Source organism: Mus musculus, chromosome 5 (genome assembly GCF_000001635.26).
Source record: "Mus musculus strain C57BL/6J chromosome 5, GRCm38.p6 C57BL/6J".
In the NCBI taxonomy this organism is placed as follows: Eukaryota; Metazoa; Chordata; class Mammalia; order Rodentia; family Muridae; genus Mus; species Mus musculus.
This window is the reverse complement of record NC_000071.6, coordinates 20,609,718-20,628,179: the sequence shown is the minus strand read 5'-3', so window position 1 is coordinate 20,628,179 and position 18,462 is coordinate 20,609,718. Positions and strand designations below refer to the sequence as shown.

Below are 18,462 nucleotides of genomic sequence, written 5' to 3'. Positions count from 1 at the left end.
AATTGTCTCTTATATCTCGGGTATACTAAGTTTCTGGGCTAATATCCACTTATCAGTGAGTACATATCATTTAAGTTCTTTTGTGATTGGGTTACCTCACTCAGGATGATGCTCTCCAGGTCCATCCATTTGCCTAGGAATTTCATAAATTCATTCTTTTTAATAGCTGAGTAGTACTCCATTGTGTAAATGTACCACATTTTTTGTATCCATTCCTCTGTTGAGGGGCATCTGGGTTCTTTCCAGCTTCTGGCTATTATAAATAAGGCTGCTATGAACATAGTGGAGCATGTGTCCTTCTTACCCGTTGGGACATCTTCTGGATATATGCCCAGGAGAAGTATTGCTGGATCCTCCGGTAGTACTATGTCCAATTTTCTGAGGAACGGCCAGACTGATTTCCAGAGTGGTAGTACAAGCTTGCAATCCCACCAACAATGAAGGAGTGTTCCTCTTTCTCCACATCCTCGCCAGCATCTGCTGTCACCTGAATTTTTGATCTTAGCCATTCTGACTGGTGTGAGGTGGAATCTCAGGGTTGTTTTGATTTGCATTTCTTTGATGATTAAGGATGCTGAACATTTTTTCAGGTGCTTCTCAGCCATTCGATATTCCTCAGGTGAGAATTCTTTGTTTAGCTCTGAGCCCCATTTTTTAATGGGGTTATTTGATTTTCTGGAATCCACCTTCTTGAGTTCTTTATATATATTGGATATTAGTCCCTTATCTAATTTAGGATAGGTAAAGATCCTTTCCCAATCTGTTGGTGGCCTTTTTGTCTTATTGACGGTGTCTTTTGCCTTGCAGAAGCTTTGTATTTCATGAGGTTCCATTTGTCAATTCTTGATCTTACAGCACAAGCCATTTCTGTTCTATTCAGGAATTTTTCCCCTGTGCTCATATCTTCGAGGCTTTTCCCTACTTTCTCCTCTATAAGTTTCAGTGTCTCTGGTTTTATGTGGAGTTCCTTGATCCACTTAGATTTGACCTTAGTACAAGGAGATAGGAATGGATCAATTCACATTCTTCTACATGATAACTACCAGTTGTGCCAGCACCATTTGTTGAAAATGCTGTCTTTCTTCCACTGGATGGTTTTAGCTCCCTTGTCGAAGATCAAGTGACCATACGTGTGTGGGTTCATTTCTGGGTCTTCAATTCTATTCCATTGGTCTACTTGTCTGTCACTATACCAGTACCATGCAGTTTTTATCACAATTGCCCTGTAGTAAAGCTTTAGGTCTTGCATGATGATTCCACCAGAGGTTCTTTTATCCTTGAGAAGAGTTTTTGCTATCCTAGGTTTTTTGTTATTCCAGATGAATTTGCAGATTGCTCTTTCTAATTCGTTGAAGAATTGAGTTGGAATTTTGATGGGGATTGCATTGAATCTGTAGATTGCTTTTGGCAAGATAGTCATTTTTACAATGTTGATCCTGCCAAGGATTGTGTCATTTCATCATAGCCAATCATTAGTTTTCTTTTTTCTTCTTTTTCTTATAAGCCATCACCCTCTTTAATTGACTAATGACTTAGGATGCATGAGGTAGTATTTTAGTGTTATCCATCACCACCTTTAATTAGTTCAAAACCTCTGCAAGGTAGATGAACAGTGAGCTCTATGCTGTGACAAGGAGCTTGAGGTCACTCAGTTCTGGGTAACCAAGCTACCATCTGCCCAAATCCAGGCATTTAACACTTAGCCTACTTTCCGAGCCACAGTGATTTGCAGTGTTTATCTGCATTTTTTAGAAATGTTTCCTCTGGTAACAAAATGAATAAATACATGCTCAATTGCTCAGAACAGAAAGCAGAGAAAATTACATGTGACTATGTCTATGCTACGAAGTGAAATATTTCTCTTTCACACTTGCATGATTCTGAAAAGAACTCTATGCTTGTATTTAGTGCCATCTTAGCTCACACTGGTCTTTGAAAAAGCAAAGAAAATCCATTGGAAGTTTCATTTGATTGGCAGGATGCAGAAAAGTAAACTATCACATAGGTATTTCTTTTTTTTTTTTTTTTTTTTTTGGTTTTTCGAGACAGGGTTTCTCTGTATAGCCCTGGCTGTCCTGGAACTCACTCTGTAGACCAAGCTGGCCTTGAACTCAGAAATCTGCCTGCCTCTGCCTCCCAAGTGCTGGGATTAAAGGTGTGCACCACCACGCCCGGCTAAAAGAAACTTTAGAAGACCATAAACTTGGAAAAGATATTTCAAGCATATAATGAAAATCTAATTTCTAAAAAAGTATAAAGACAAATAAGGAAACACTAAAATAACAACTAAAAGTAGATAAGAGACATTGAAATATATATTACTAGGAAAATGACTCAAATATGAAGAGCTGTTGATTATTAATCAGGAAGAAAATTAAAGTCATAGTAATATATCTGTTTCAAATCCACTAGAGTGATATAGATTTAATATCGATTTTATACCAACTGTTGACCAGATAGAGAGCAACAGGGACTCACACATTGGGTGTAGAAATGCATGTCTCAGGTGAAGTATTTAGAAAGTGTCTGGCATTACATCACTATTTTGAAGTCACTCAGCCACATCAATTTAAGTTCCTGAGATGCACCTTAGAGAAAATCTTGCCTGCATGGATCAGGAGACTTTTTGAAGCAAGTCCCTAGTTAGGACATTTTTAATAGTAAAAGATTAGAAGCCACTATGCTGTCTTCAACAGGAAAGTGGATAAATAAATCAATAATTGGGTGAGAGGAAAATGCTGTAGTAAAATATAGAGAGAACAGATTATTATACATTCTCTGTGATGAATTATGCAATGTCTATGAAGCTCAGCCACATCACTGAGCTCACCGAGAGGAGGAAAATGTGGAGGTGTGGCTGAGAACGGCTGAGAATTCCCTCCAGGAGGCTGTGATGTTGTCACTCAGGTCAACAGAGACCAGCATCCTTCCCTTCATCACCCACTGCCTCCTTTCCTCCCTACCAAACTTGGGAGCATATCTGGATCTCAGGCTTCAGGTGAAAGCAGGATGCTAAAGCCTTTTGGGGAAGCAGGCAACTCAATACTCCTGTGACTTACAAATACAATTTTGGCAGTTATATCTGAAGCATGGATGGGAGAAATTAGAGGCAGATAGGATCCATTTGGCTACAGGGATAGTTCAGGATTACAAGGATGAGGGTGTGTCCTGTGGCAGAGGTGATGGAATGAAAACATGAATTGGGATCTCACCCAGGTTTCCTAAATGTATGTCCACTCCCAGAAAGACACTGGCTGAAGCAAGATGACTCGGTTTGCTTCAGGCCAACTCCTGTTCTAGACTGAACACATCACTGAGGTTACAGCTAATTGAATGCGTTGGCTCAGAAGAGCGTCCCCAGTTCACTTTAACACAGGGCATGCATCTCAGTTTCTCATGGCCCTCTCTGGAACTAAGGAACCATACTTGGAAATGACCAAAATCTATTCAATTCATTTTGCTTACTTACATCTGATCGTAACTTCTATCTCAGAGCTTTCATTTTCTCCAGGTTTTAAACAGAATCAAGGGTAACATAAATACATTGAAGAATCTCTCTCTCTCTCTCTCTCTCTCTCTCTCTCTCTCTCTCTCTCCCTCTCTCTCTTTTGCAAGAGGCTAAAGTTGCTTACAGTAACCCCAAAACTGTGAGAAATGCATCCTTTCGGCAGATAATTGCACAAAGATACAGGACCCTGACATATATAACAAGAGCTGATGGTTGGTTTGAAATGGAAGATAGTGTGTTGAGCATCCAACTGGCAGTTAGAACTGCAGGTTAGGTAGTTAAGGATGAATATGAGCCAATCCCCCTGCATCTCCAAGCCTGACCAATCAAACAGTTGTAAGCCTGTGCTGTGTGATACTGGGTCAAACAGTGGTGATGGATCCAATATAAAGAAGAGCTTATTGGAAATCATGCATCCCGTCAAGTTGAGCCATTCGGAAGTCTGATGGAGGAATGACCTTTTCATCCTGGAGTGCCACTCCAATACAACAGAGAACAGGAGGACCCAGCTGCAGGGACAGAAGAGGACTGAGTCTGAGGGTGGTGGCTGTCAGCAAGAGCAACACTCCTGAGGCACAGCAACAAAGAAGAAATGAGCAAGGCCTGAGACAAATTAAAGAAGCTCTGCCCCTGTTTCTTTTCTTCATTTCTTATGGAATCTAAAAAAGTCATCTAAAAGCAGAGGGTAGGAATGGCAGTAACAAGAGGCTTGGGGAGGGGAAGAAGAGGATACAGAAGATATAGATGATGCAGAGATGTGCAGTTGAATGACTGGAGGAATGCATTCAGTACATTCCTTTAACTAATGACAATATTCTTAAAAACAATGCAAGAGCGGGTGATGAGAATTCTCACATAGCTAGCTGTCTGCTCTGCAAGGTAATGTTATCTAGATTTACTCACCACTCAAGGCATGAATATGTAAAATATTATGTTGCACATGATAAAGGCAATGCCAGCTACCAATTTTTACTAAACATTAAATAAAAAGTACCCTTTTCTCAGTGTCTTCTGAAGTGCTACGCTGTACAAACTAAATCATGTTTGTTCTAGGACCAAGGGACATCTATTTTGTGACTTAAAAAGCAGTGCAGGTGATCTGGCTAAACTGAGTGATCATGAGAAGAGCTCTGGGTGTGCAGGAGACAGAGACAGAGACAGAGACAGAGACAGAGACAGAGACAGAGACAGAGACAGAGACGGGAGCAGATGGCTAACTCGCTCAAACACTGCTCTGGGGACAGAAACAGGGACAGAGCCTTCAATTTACTCTCAGGCAGAGATGATGGCTTGGTATGAAAGGGGAAACTACACCCACAAGTCTCTTCTCACTGAAGAGGCAAGAGGAACGTGTTTTCAGCTCACGCATTGCTTTGCTTCTTCCTTCCTTTCTGTAGGCACCTAATCCTAGGAATAATTAAAATGGGAAGACTCTCTTCACTTCTAATTTATTCAATTTCCTCTCTGTCTTTCCACACCAAGATGCAGCCCTAATGCTAACCCTTTGATTCCTTACCAAACCTTTAACTAGCCCCCATGGGAAGCTGCTTTTGAAATGGCTCAAGGTTGGGCACCTGATAGAAGAAACAGAGCAGCAGAATGGAGCCCTCCCCGCGTGGATAATGAGCCCGAATAACCAACAGTGTAGTGTAATGCCAGCTGCTTCTATTCCCTGCTGCTCTCCTCTCCTCAGCCCTCAGCCCTCAAAGTAACTCATGCAACTCATTTAACACACAATGCTCACAGGTCGCATGATGAGAAGGGAAGGGGAATAGATTTGTCTGCCAGAGGTATTTCTTCTCGTGCATAAACGGCATGAGCAGTCCCAGATGACAAAGGAGAAATCCCTCATTCACAGACTCTCTGAAGGAGGCCCCAAGTAAGGCCCTAGGGCCACCAGAGTCAGGATGACTGGGTCGTGAGGACAGGAAGAGCAGGCATGGATTGAAAATGATCTTGCTGGGTTTACCGGGTCTTGGCACCCATAGCTGATGAGACCCTGTACCTGGTGTCTATCCCACATCTCCTAAGTGATCCCCCTGAGCCCATCAGTTGCTTCATTTCTCCAGTCAGCTGCCTTATTCCCTCTGAAGTACTTGTCTCTCTTCCCTCAGGCTTTTGTTTCCTTACCCTCAGCTCATTGATCTGCGCTGACCTGGAGGGGCTTAGCCCTGCAGAGTTGAAATCTTCTGCTAAGCTCTGGTTATCCCATCAGCCCACTTACTTAAAAGATACTTTCTGTGTGCCTGCTTAAAGAAATGAGTAGTTTCATAGAAGTATATCAGGAAAAAACAAGAGAAAATATGGAGAAAATGGACCATGGATTCTGTTGAAGAATTTGAATTCTGTGTTGTCTTGACTCATCCTGCTGGGCTGGGAGCTTTCCTCCTGCCTCTCTCATCTTCTTGCAGTGTTTCTGGACACTCAAAGCTGCCCAGAGGAAGGACATGGGGTGGAGGTTATTGTAGCTCTGAGTCCTTGACAAAGTAACATGTCCAAGGGTGTGTGTATGTGTGCCTGAACACTCAGGAGCACTGGAGATTGCAATTAGAACTTTTCTGGGTCTCTATTTCACTGCTGCTACCCAGGTCTTTACCACTAGAAGATTCTGGGTGTGTGAGAGTCTATTGTTGCCAGGAGGTGTCAGTTTTACCACTGAACCTAATGGCAGATTATGTCAAGGCTGTTTGTCAGGCCAATCAAAATAGCTTCTCTTCCCATGTAGGCAAAGTCCCTAGCTAGGCAGGACTGAATATCTATGTCCTAGACATACTCTGGATGTTGGGGAAGACTGGGAAGAGTTCCTCTGAGTGGTCTCTAGAAATCTGTTTGCTACTAAGTACCTCTTCTCTAAAAGCTGGTACTTCTTAGATATGATGGATCTTGACAGGTGCTAAGTATTTCAGGCCACCAGAGTAAGCTTCCTGTCTGTGAAAGCCACCATCTTTAAAATTCCTCATTCAGTGGCAAGATATACATACCCACAATTATACATATTTTCCCAGCAGACACATTTGTAAAACCATTCCAGCTTTTCCCCTTAGTGTATTGTTCTGAAAGCATATCAGGGCCCACACTTCCTGTAGAAGCTACTTGCCCCACACTTCCCACAGCTGTCCTGTGTTCCCCTTGCTCTGGCACTTGTTTAAAGCAAATGACAAACACAAGCTGACTTCGCTTCTCAGGTTGTCTTTTGTTTGGCCTGCATAGTTTTTTAAATGAAATTTGTTTTCTAGCCCAGTTAATTCTTAACAAAACATAACACAAACCTGTGGTTTAAAAAATCAAAGACTTTGACCAAGGAAGCCAGGGCTTCCACCCACCAACAGTTGGCCTGGTTTAAAGGCTCTAAGCTTCACTCACACAGCACACATGGCTGATCTCTACCCTGTGTGGACTGTGTTCCCCAGTGCTGCTGCCATGTAGAGAGCAAAAAGCCCAGCAGCAGCTTCTTTCTGCCCAGGACCTGCCGTGTGGGACCCCCAGTGCCTATCCCTGGGCAGCAGAGTTCTTAGACATAAATGTAGTAGTGGCAAAGATACTTTAGTGGCTTTGTGAGCAGGAGACAATGCTACTGGGGACTGGAGGGGCAGAGGAAGGAGAGGGAGTGTATTATGGACCAAGCATGGAGTCACATGGGGATGGTCTTCAGGGCTTCTGCATGGCATTCAAGATGGGTGTGTGCCAGCTGCCTACTCTAAGGTTGCAAGGGGATTCAGATATTAGAAGTAAATGCTCTCTAACTTTTGTTTCTAGCAATCTGATAACTCTGAGCCGCCTTATTACTTCTGGGCAGCCAGCGAGAGTCTTGTCATGCCAAAAACTAGTGAAAGACGGGGTGGGGTGCTGGAAAGCAAACAAATGCCTCAGCCAGCTGTTAGCTTGGGGAATGCTGGCTTTCATTCTGGAAGTCTTTTTGTTTTCAGAACAGATCTGAGCAGCTTTAACCCAGGAGACACCTGCTTGTTCCCTGAAGACTCGACTTTCCATTTTGGTGTCTTGGCAACAGTGATAGCCCGCACACTTAGGGACTCAAGTGTGAAGTCTAATAGGAGACATGCATGTGAGCTAGGACCCCAGAAGACTGTCCAAAGGAAGACAAAACAAAACAAAACAACCCCCCCCCCAAACCAATAAAACAAAACAAAACCAAAAGCCTAAAAAATAAACCCAAAAGACAACCCCCAAAAAGTCCACTGAAGAATGTGATAAGAAGACGTATCCTTCCTTAAAGGGAATTTTACAGGATAAATATTTTTAGAACCTAGAAAAAGGGACAGGATGAAGTGACTGAATTAAATAAATGGTATTAGCACATAAATTAGTGTACATTGATCATTGTGGTCTTGGGAGAGGTCTTGGGGAGAGATAGGTTAGTTAGAAATCTAAAACTTGGACTTTTTGATAAGCGTATCTAATATGAAGACACAGAAAGGCTGAAAACATAAAAGAAAAGAATTGAAGAAAAGTATAGTTTTCTCACATGAAACAAGACAGACCTCAAAGCAGAAAGCACTGTAAGATTTGGCAGATGTGACAGTTAATCCTAACTGTCGACTTGGTGGCATCATGTGACCATAGAGACAAATGGGCACGTTATGAGGGAGTTTCTATATTGGGTTAATTGAGGTAAAAGACCTACTCTAAATGTGGGTAGCACATACTGTGGGCAAGGGTCTGAGCTGTATAACGGAGAGTGTAAGCTGAAGAGCATGCATCTATCTGTCTCTGCTTCCTGACCAACGTGTCCATCTCTCCTCCTACCATGGCTTATTTCCCCAGTAGGATGGACTGTACCCTGGAACTGTAGGTAAAAGAAACTCTTCCTTCCTTCCTTTTTTTTTTTTTTTTTTTGAGACAGAGTTTCTCTGTATAGCCCTGGCTGTCCTGGAACTCACTTTGTAGACCAGGCTGGCCTCGAACTCAGAAATCTGCCTGCCTCTGCCTCCCGAGTGCTGGAACTAAAGGCATGTGCTACCATGCCCGGCTGAAACCCTTCCTTTCTTAAGTGTCCTTTTCCAGGCATTTTGCCACAGCCACGAGGTGCACAAGTAACCCTGGAACTCATTACATAGCACATTTAATTGATCTAGAAAACTAAATAGATATCTTGACCCTGAAACACACAAGTGAAAATCAGCTACCCCTCAAAGGGAATTTTACAGGATAGATATCTTTAGAACCCAGTTTTGCATTTATTTTCTAAGCATAGTAGATGAAAGTCCCAGTGTAGAATGGTCAGATAGGACAATGGTGAAGCTTCACTCAGTGGACACAGCACGGCACGGCCTTATCCTCTATAGGTGCCTGGTACTCTTTTCTCTAATTCCAGGATTATACAAAAATGGGAACTCAACAGGAAGGGAGTGAGCTGCAAGAGGTTTGAAGGATAATCAAGAATATATAAACTTCACCAGGACAATCCAATCCCCCCCCATCAAAAATGCTTCTAAATACTGCATGAGTAAAGTGATCATAGTAGAGTGATAATCACAATGAGAATTTTAGTATGTATATCTAAATGTTAAACAGCGACTATGCTTCATGTCAGAACCACAGACTTAAATTTATACATTATTATTGGAAATAAAGAAAGCCCCCAAATTTGAGTGTGAGTTAGGGCCTGGATCATGTTAGAAATCGGAATACATTCTAGGCTACAACATAAAATAATGAACATATTACAGGATGGACCATCCAGAGACTGCCCCACTTGGGGATCCATCCTATAATCAGCCACCAAACGCAGACACTATTGCATATGCCAGCAAGATTTTGCTGAAAGGACCTTGATATAGCTGTCTCTTGTGAGACTAGGCCAGTGCCTGGCAAATACAGAAGTGGATGCTCACAGTCATCTATAGATGGAACACAGGGCCCCCAATGAAGGAGCTAGAGAAAGTACCCAAGGAGCTAAAGGTGTCTGCAACCCTATAGGTGGAACAACAATATGAACTAACCAGTACCCCCAGAGCTCGTGTCTCTAGCTGCATATGTAGCAGAAGATGGCCTAGTCGGCCATCAGTGGGAAGACAGGCCCCTTGGTCTTGCAAAGATCATATGCCCCAGTACAGGGGAAAGCCAGGGCCAAGAAGTGGAGTGAGTGGGTAGGTGAGCAGGGTGTGTGTGGGGGGAGGGTATAGGGAGCTTTCAGGATAGCATTTGAAATGTAAATGAAGAAAATATCTAATAAAAAAATTAAAAAATAAAATGAACATACTACATAACAAAACCTCATCCTTAGAGCAGAAAATCCTCAGCATGACTGATACAAACATCCAACCTCTGAGCAAGAAAAAGAACTACAGGGTTAAGCCAAGGTGAATGGGTGGGGTGAAAAGAAACATCACACATAAAAGCAAATGAGCAAGAGGATGACTGTGTGAGCCGATCACTTGACAAGAATGAAGGAAGATGGAAAGACCTCTGGTATGACTGGCACACTAGAGGGATTGAGAGAATAAACGACAGTCAAAAGAAGAACATAAATGTTTTCTGCAGGCACCTGCATCCAACTACCATATTAATACACCACTGGAGAAAAAAAATCATGCTATACCTTTTATGGAAATAGAAAAAGTAGCTAAAATTCAACATCGACTCCTGGCAAAGGAGGCAAAGGAGCAGAAGGAGGCAGGCCTGATAAAGCACAGTCGAAGGCTGTGAGAAGCCATTAAACACCAGGACTAATAGACACTGTCAGGAGCACTCCTACCAAGATCAGGGGAGCCTGCCTCCATCACTTCTGTTCAGCTTTGTGCAGGAATCCAAAGAAAAGAGGAGGAAGCTACACGCGCGCGCGCACGCACACACACACACACACACACACACACACACACACACACACACAGAGACATACAGATCTCAGCAACTATGTGCTTATTACATAGAGAATCTAAATGTTATTTATCAAAATAGTGAGGGTCTAGTAATTTTTATGATGTAATTGAGCAATGTATAAAAAAATAATCTCAGGCTAGGGGGATGCATAAAATTGCTAGCTCCAGGACTGATGACCTATGTTCCACCCACCAAAACCGAGGTAAGAAGGCAAATGCAGAGGCACACATCACTTCTGCAATCCCAGGACTCCTATGGTAAGGTGGGAGGTAGAGGCAGGAGGGCCCCAGGCTAACTTAAAAGTCCTGTTTCCAGCGGAAGTGCCCAGTTAGAAGACTAACTATACAGCAATCGGAAATGTGCTATTGCAAAAAGGGACAGACCTGAAATCATCAGAGATGAGCTGTTTTAGAAATAGACCTACATAAATGTAGTCAACTGGTTTCCCTGACTAAAAGCAGTACTGCGGACCCAACCTGGGGCCTTTTACACTGTAGGTGAACCCTCTGCCACTGAACTACAGGCCTACCTCTCAATTTCTGAGACGGGGTCTTGTTAAGTAGTAAGGCTATAAATAAACCCTCTTTATTCTATTCCATTTAACAAAGACGTAAGTTTCACACTTTGTAAAACATTAAGCATAAGATGGAGTTTTATGAACACATTTTGGAGAATCTTTGGACACCTATTCAAGTGTCACCTCTGACTCGTTCTCCGTCACTAGCTCCCTCTTTTCTTTCTTATTAACTCTTTGAGACACTTAAAAAGAAAACTCCAAAATTGATATGGAGAACCTAAGAATACTCCTGAAAGTCGGCTCGTGTATTTGAGAAATGCATCACTTCTCGGAAGACAAGCATGCTGTCATTAATGCAGAAAAACGGACCTGTGCAACTTAGCCTCTTCCTTTGGCCCGAGAAATCATTTCCAAAGTCTTAAGAATCTTCTAAAGCATCTAAGATCTTTAAAAATACACTGACGATTGCATTATGCATTTATTAAATAAAACTTATTTTATTTAATTATAAGGTTATCCTTGTAGGGAGAAAAGAAAGTGATAAAATGATACTGCGACATAAAGTTATACATAAGAAAAGTAGAAAGGATTTCTATCTCCTGGTACTGTTTAAATGTTTAAAATGTAGACTTGCAAGCCGCTTAGAAGTGCAGTCAACATTTAGGATGCTGTGTTGCAGGGCTTGAGGCGGGGCTCAGTGGTTCAGAGCTCTTGTTGGGGAATCATGGGGATCTAAGCTCAGAGTTCTGGTACCCCAGCACCTATGAAAAGCAGCTGCACCCCTAGCTGCACCCCCTGTACCCCAGCACTGGTGTGCAGAGGTGGGGGAGTAGCTGAGCTGCTGGCCAGCAGCCTGGCTAAGACTACAGCATGTCCAGAACCAGTGAGACCCTGTGTCAAGGGGGTAAATCAGAGAGTGATAGAGGAGGTGCCCAGGGTCCTTCTCTGGCTGCTGCATGCATGAGACGGCATCCACATATGTGCACATATATATACCCCCTCTCTCCCCCTCCCCCTGTGTGTGTGTCACATACAAGTGCTCTCTCTTACTCTTTCTTTTTGAGAGAGAGGGGAGAGAGAGAGAGAGAGAGAGAGAGAGAGAGATGCTGTGTAAGGAAATTATTTCTTAAGCAATATTCAGAAAGGGTGACTATGGAAAAAAGAGTTATGGAGTTATTAAAATCAAGAATTTTCTTTATCAAAAACATATCAGGATAACAGAGAACTACAATGCATAAACTGGAATAAGAGATTTTTCACCATACTATGAGAGGGCAAATATTTAACAGTAAATGAAAAAAGAAGATATGTTTTTAAGAAGGGATGCCCAGGCTCAAAAACCATAAGAAAAGAGAATGAACCTCATGTGGAAGCAAGGCGTCTGCCTCAACCAGGAGAGAGACCCTGTCTCAAAATAATGATATAATAATAATAATAAAATAATAATAATAATAATAATAATAATAATAATAATAATGTGGGGAGGGCCTGTTAGATATCTCAGAGAGCAAACATGATGGCCACCAAGCCTGAGGACCTGGGTTCAATCCTCAGGACACATACAGTGAAAGGAAAGAAGAGACTCCCACCCCCACCCGCACCCCTCCCCAGCTGTCTTCTCAGCCCCATGTGCATGCTGTGGCACTAGTTTATTCACACACGAAAGGTGAAATGTAATGAAATATTCCGAAATGAAAGGGAAAGCAGATGGAGAGCAGCAGAAATAAACACTGTAGACCCCCAGCTTCCACCTGCACGCCCACAGCGGTGCTCATGCTCCTGTGCGTGCACACACAGACATGCAAACCTGTGTCATTTCTGTTTACTAGAGGGAACATTTCGAAGGTGGAAACACATGTTCTGCAAGTATGAAGACATGTCAACATTGGTTGTTGTATGTATAACTTGACATGGTCGCCGGGATATTGTGTGTGTGTGGGCTCTTAGCTAAGTACATATGTATCTGTCCAGCAATTCCGTAGTCTGGAGAAAGTCTTGCACATATGGAGTTGGTGGATGTCCAAGAACTGTCTTAGTTATAACCAAGATCCACTGACAGAGGAAGTTTCAAAAGCCCATAGGACAGGAAAACAGACAATGACAGAGACTGTAGGATGTTGATCCAATGGCAAGTTCATAGCAGTAAAAATAAATCCACCAACTTGGATGAGTCCCGTGAACATAGTGTATAAAAAAAGGAACCACAGGGAGGGATATGAGCACCATGAGTCACTTATATAAAGTTCGCAAAGTGTGCACAATGAAATCCGCATACATGGAAACCCCAGATGGAATGTCAAGCACTTCTTTATTTAGGGTGGTGGCTCTTTCCGTCTCTGTGGGAGGGTAGGAGGGGATGGAGCCATGAGGGGTTGGTGATGTTCTGGGTGTTCTTTTTTATAAAGCTGAGATGAAAGCTCATTAGTATTTATTTCTGCCACATATGTTAGAAATAGTCTCACAAGTGGTTCTGTGTTTAATAGCAACAAAATATAAAATAGAAGATGCTGTGTTTAAATACATATTCTGTAACCTTAAGTTAGATGTGTCTGGACCAGGAAGAAAATCAACAAATTTAAAAGAAGTTTAAATCAGTGAATTATTCTTTTGGTTAAGAAAACAAGAAACCTGGGTAAGATGGGTCGTTCTTGTACCCTGTGCAACCACCTGAGGTTTTGGGCCACTCTGAAGCTCACTCTAGGCAGACTTTAGTGTGAAATGTTAGTAGGCATATGCAAATGGAACATGGCTATCAGTGAAGTTATAAAGGATGTTCTTTTTGTCCCAGAAAATCCATCTCAGGGAGACATGGAATGCATTTTACTCCTATGACAGCCGGAAGCATTTTGTCTTCTTCCCCGTGTTTGTGGACACAAAGCCTGCACGTTAGCACGTACCCACCCCCTACCCCTTTCTACCTTCCACAGAACCATCTTCTTCTCCTTTCAGATTCTTTCTCAGTGTGCTCCCAGATCTTTATTAAGTGCTCATTCCCTCCCGCCAAATGTCTCACATTTATCTCGAAATTTCTTACACTCTCTGCTTCACCGAGCTTCACCAGAAAGCTATTTTGTGTGCTCGTTTTTCTTTGCCCGTGGTTTTCTACTTAGTTTCAATTTTTAATGAGGTTATATTTCTAAGAACTTTGTTCCAGAGACTTACTCATTAGTTATGAAGATTTTATCCTTCCCAACTATGTTAGAGCTAATTTTTCTAATAGTCTAATTTGCTAAAGCTGTCTGCCAAAACAACTCTCATGGCTGCAGGTCGCCAGGACGAGCAGGTGCTGCAGCAGACTGCCTTCCGACTTCGTTCACCTGCCACTCTTCAACTGTTCCATGAAGATCATTATTTGTCTAGGTGACACTAGGGTGACCGGAAACAACCTAAAAATCAAAGATGGGTACCACAGTGTCCCAGGATCCTCAGTAGGTGATATCCTCACTTTGTGTTAGCATTTCTCCTGGGTTTTCCTGTGTCTCCACTCAAAAATGATCATGTGCCTATAAGCAGACCTACACAAATGACCAGGAATAGGAGTCTCAAAAGCAGACGTTCAAATCGGGTACAATAAACTATCTAAAATTCATACCATCCACCCCTCAAACCTAGGGCACTGCACCTAGTTCACGTTACCTAGGGCACAGCACCTAGTTCACATTACCTAGGGCACAGCACCTAGTTCATGTTACAGAATCACCCAGCTCCTTAGTAGGAATCTGGATTTGAACAATTTTATTTTGTCAAGCTAAATCTTAGCTACTATTAGACAATTAACAGGAGTTTTTCTTTTGGATGTTCTTGATAATAAAAATGGGAGACATGCATAGTATCTACCAAATGAATTTGATTGTGTGTGCATGTGTGTGTAGAAATGTTAAACATTGAAATTGAGGTGACAAAATCATGTTAACATGGTAGCAATGTGTTATAGTAATCCAAAGGCTGGGGAGAACTTCATGACTAGCTTTTCTTTTTGAGCTATTTTTCTGGTGGTAGTTCATGAATGTCTAGCTCACCTGGTTGTCTCAGGAGTCTTAGAAATTATAAACCAAGTCATAATTCATGGGAGGTTGACGAGGCCTTGTAAAGCCTTGTTGGCACAGATATTTAAGTTTCGTATGCACCTGGACACCAATAATATCCAAGTGAAACCTTGTAATAAACCGAGAAAAGGGTCCCTGAGTAACTTTATTATTGATTTTCCTATCCAAAAACCTATATATTATCCAGTTAATGCATTAATTTAAAATAATCTAACTGTAAGTCATGCAACTATCGATCAAGCCTGGTCCCTGTTGAAGTACTTTAAATATATCGGTGAATTATGACATAGGTGCTGTGATCAAGCACAGCTGTGCCCTTAATGGTCAAATTCTGAGACTAACTAACATAGCCTGTGCCGAGAACCACTGCTAGACACTGCTAGGGTTGAGGCTCTAAAAATGTTTGCTCTCTCTTTAGGTTTCTATGACTTCGGAGTACTGTATGTACCCAGTGGTGAGTCACTTAGACGTGGTTAAAAATGTGGCAACCGCTAAAATCATGGGGAGGAAGTAAGGATAGGGGGGTGTGGGGGGTGGGCGCTTCTCCTTATCTAGGAAGGCTCTGGTCATTTCATTCATGATCTCTGAACTATGCTGACTTCACTTGGCATTGCGAAGACGAATTTCATTTTATTTAATCACTCGTGAGCTGAATGCAGTTCTGGCCTGGGCCTGTGGCTCAGTGGGTAAAGGTACTTACTGACAAGCCTGCCCACCAACTTCAACCCTCACGCCACGTATAGTGGAAGGAGAGCGCCAGCTCCCACAAACTGTCCTCTGACCTTCATATGCATTCTGTGGCGTGCACATGTTTTCGCCATAAATAAATAAAAACAATTCTTTAAAAAAATAATTTACCTTTCAGGTTTGGAGGGAAAGTAGAGGGCAAGAAGCCTTGTGGAGACCTCTCCCACTGATACCTCTGGCAGGGAACAGGGTAGTATTGGATCATGTCAGGGACTATCTTTATCTGGAGCGTGTCCTGTCTGGGGTAAAATTCCACCTCCACTATCTCCCAGTTATCAAAGGAGGAGGAGGGAGACGTGACTTGTACTCTGCCTGCTTTTGCATTGGTCTCTGACACTGGAAAGAGAATGATAGAAGCTGGACTTGGTAGTAGGTTTAAGTAGCAGGTACATTTCCCCAGGGCAATTGGTTGGCAAGGCTCAGTACAAGGACCCCGGATTTTAGAATCTCCATGTCACAGAGTTTTTTTTTATCTATATGAACTTAAAAAGCAAGGATGGATGATAAGGATGAATTCTAGATGTACAACAAGAATTTTATTATGTGGTTGCTGGTGCCACTTGTGGTTGAGGTTATAAGCTCTTGTTTTGTCTTGCACCTGTTGATGTAGAATGAATTACTCCATCAATCACTTACCCGAGAGTGACTGTTCCATTAAACAACCTTCCTCAACTTGAGCCAAATTGAAAGTGTCTAATTGCTTCAATTTTTAAAGACAACTTATGTGCTAGAAGCCAAATCCCCTTTCTCCTATTGTGTCCGGCTGTCCAATATCAAAGCCCAAAGGCCAGTCAATGAAAAGGAAACATTTCTGAGAGACATAAGGCCATTTGATTAATGTATGTGGAAGGGAGGAACATAAAAGGGAAAATAAATCTTGAACAATTCAACCTCCACGGAAATGAAATCACTGAACCGTAGAAGAGTAATAGAGCTCGTCTTCACTTCAAATTATTTCTTCTTCTGTGCTTTTTCTTTTATTTTCTCTTGAGAAAAATACCAGTATGTTGAGGTTTATCAATCAGTGGATATTTATAATCAGAGCCTTTTGTCTCTCTGGTGTTTTTGAGAGTATGAGTCATACTATATTGCCCAGGGTGCCCTCAAAGTTACTATGGCCTTGATTGAATTCAACATCCTCCTGTCTCAGCCTCCTCATGCTGGCACTACAGGCATGTACCATCCAGCTGGCTACTGTAATATTCTTTATAAGTGTTTGACCAAATCTTTAAATATCAGCTTGTAGAAAAGAAAGGTGCTTGTCTGAGAGCACGCCTTAGCATCTTCCTAACACCACAATGGCGATCAAGGTGCTCCTGAGGCATCATCTTACCCTCATCCTGCCGTTCCTTATGGCTGGCCCATCCTCTGCCAATCTCAACACATACAGATCCATCTTGTATTCCCTTCCTCCACGAATGCTGAATCCAAATCCTTTGGCTCCTTTCTCCATGTCCACAGTGAAATAATCAAAATCCTTTGGGGATGGGGAGAAAATGGGACATGGAGTAGTTTAGCATTGGAGGGACCTTGATGGTCATATTTCCTGTCCCCTCCCCCCATAACTAAAGTGTTCAAATGACAAGGTGCTGAAATGCCTCCTGATTTTACAAGTACTGAATAAGCAAGGCATAGCTCCAAAGGCTCAAGTAGGTCAGAACACTTAACTCTGCTAAAACAAGCCGTACAGCCCACATCAGCTCTCTTGATCATCTTGCACTTACTGCAAATGGATCTGAATGACGTCATCTCTCCTGAATTTTCTCATTCATTACTGTTAGTACCACAAATAAGTCTGTCAATCAGTGATGCATCTCTGGAAGTGTAAATTACACTTCTCTGAGCTAAAGAGTGAACTTGAATGGTGTTCTGACTGTATCTTTCAGTTGTACAGGTTCTGACTATATCTTTTAGTTGTCCAGGCTCTGACTCTATCTTTCATTGTACAGACTGCTGTACATCAAGTCAGGAGATACGGAATCAGTTTTTCTCTCCCTGAAAAGGTAGTGTGCGCAAGACTTCCTCACTATCAATCTACTTAAACTCTTTGGGGATAACGTTCCCCTTAATTTAATAATGGGACACAGTATAATTTGATAGAAAGGAAATCATCCTTAATTCCTATTCTTTTTTTAAAAAAGATTTATTTATTATTATACATAAATTCACTGTGGCTGACTTCAGACACACCAGAAGAGGGCATCAGATCTCATTATGGGTGGTTTTGAGCCACCATGTGGTTGCTGGGATTTGAACTCAGGACCTTTGGAAGAGCAGTGAGTGCCCTTACCTGCTGAGCCATCTCACCAACACCCTTAATTCCTATTCTTGTACTTATTATTTGGTCACCAAGTAATGACCGCTTTTAGACATTGAGCTCTGGTCCTGATACCGTTCATAGAGGTTGACCATTTACCTTGACCTGTAAGGGAGACTCAGCCTTGAGGAAATGGAATTCAGACAGGTTAAGGGAGTCTCAGGAGGTATGTCCAACACAACCAATCATGAAAACAGCTGAGCCCTTCCTTGTGTGCACAGGGACTTTTAGCAATTGCAGTGGCTGCTGGGTAGATTGTAAAGCCACCCTTGGCTTTGTCCTCTGCATAGAGGCATGACTTTTTGTCACAGAGGTGGGGGGCAGGAGGCCTTAGAAACTATGGGTCTGAAAAAAATCCCAATGGCTGGAAAATGTAAGATTTTCTGCATTAGCAGTATCACTTGGGGTGGCGGTGGGGGTGGTAGCGGTCTAGCGGGAGCTTACAAATGACAGTTGACAAGGCTGTGTATGCTCTTGGCGTTAGCTG

General features: G+C 42.3%; 1 protein-coding gene across 18 annotated transcripts in view; it reads right to left on the bottom strand.

Moving 5' to 3' along the window:
* Magi2 (membrane associated guanylate kinase, WW and PDZ domain containing 2) overlaps window positions 1-18,462 on the bottom strand; it is a 1,485,406-nt gene that overhangs the window by 76,613 nt on the left and 1,390,331 nt on the right. For all 18 annotated transcript variants that reach the window (XM_006535743.4, XM_006535748.4, XM_006535745.4 and 15 more), the window contains one exon: window positions 16,992-17,135. In XM_006535743.4, coding sequence (XP_006535806.1) covers window positions 16,992-17,135 — 144 coding nt within the window. The remainder of the gene's footprint in view (window positions 1-16,991; window positions 17,136-18,462) is intronic.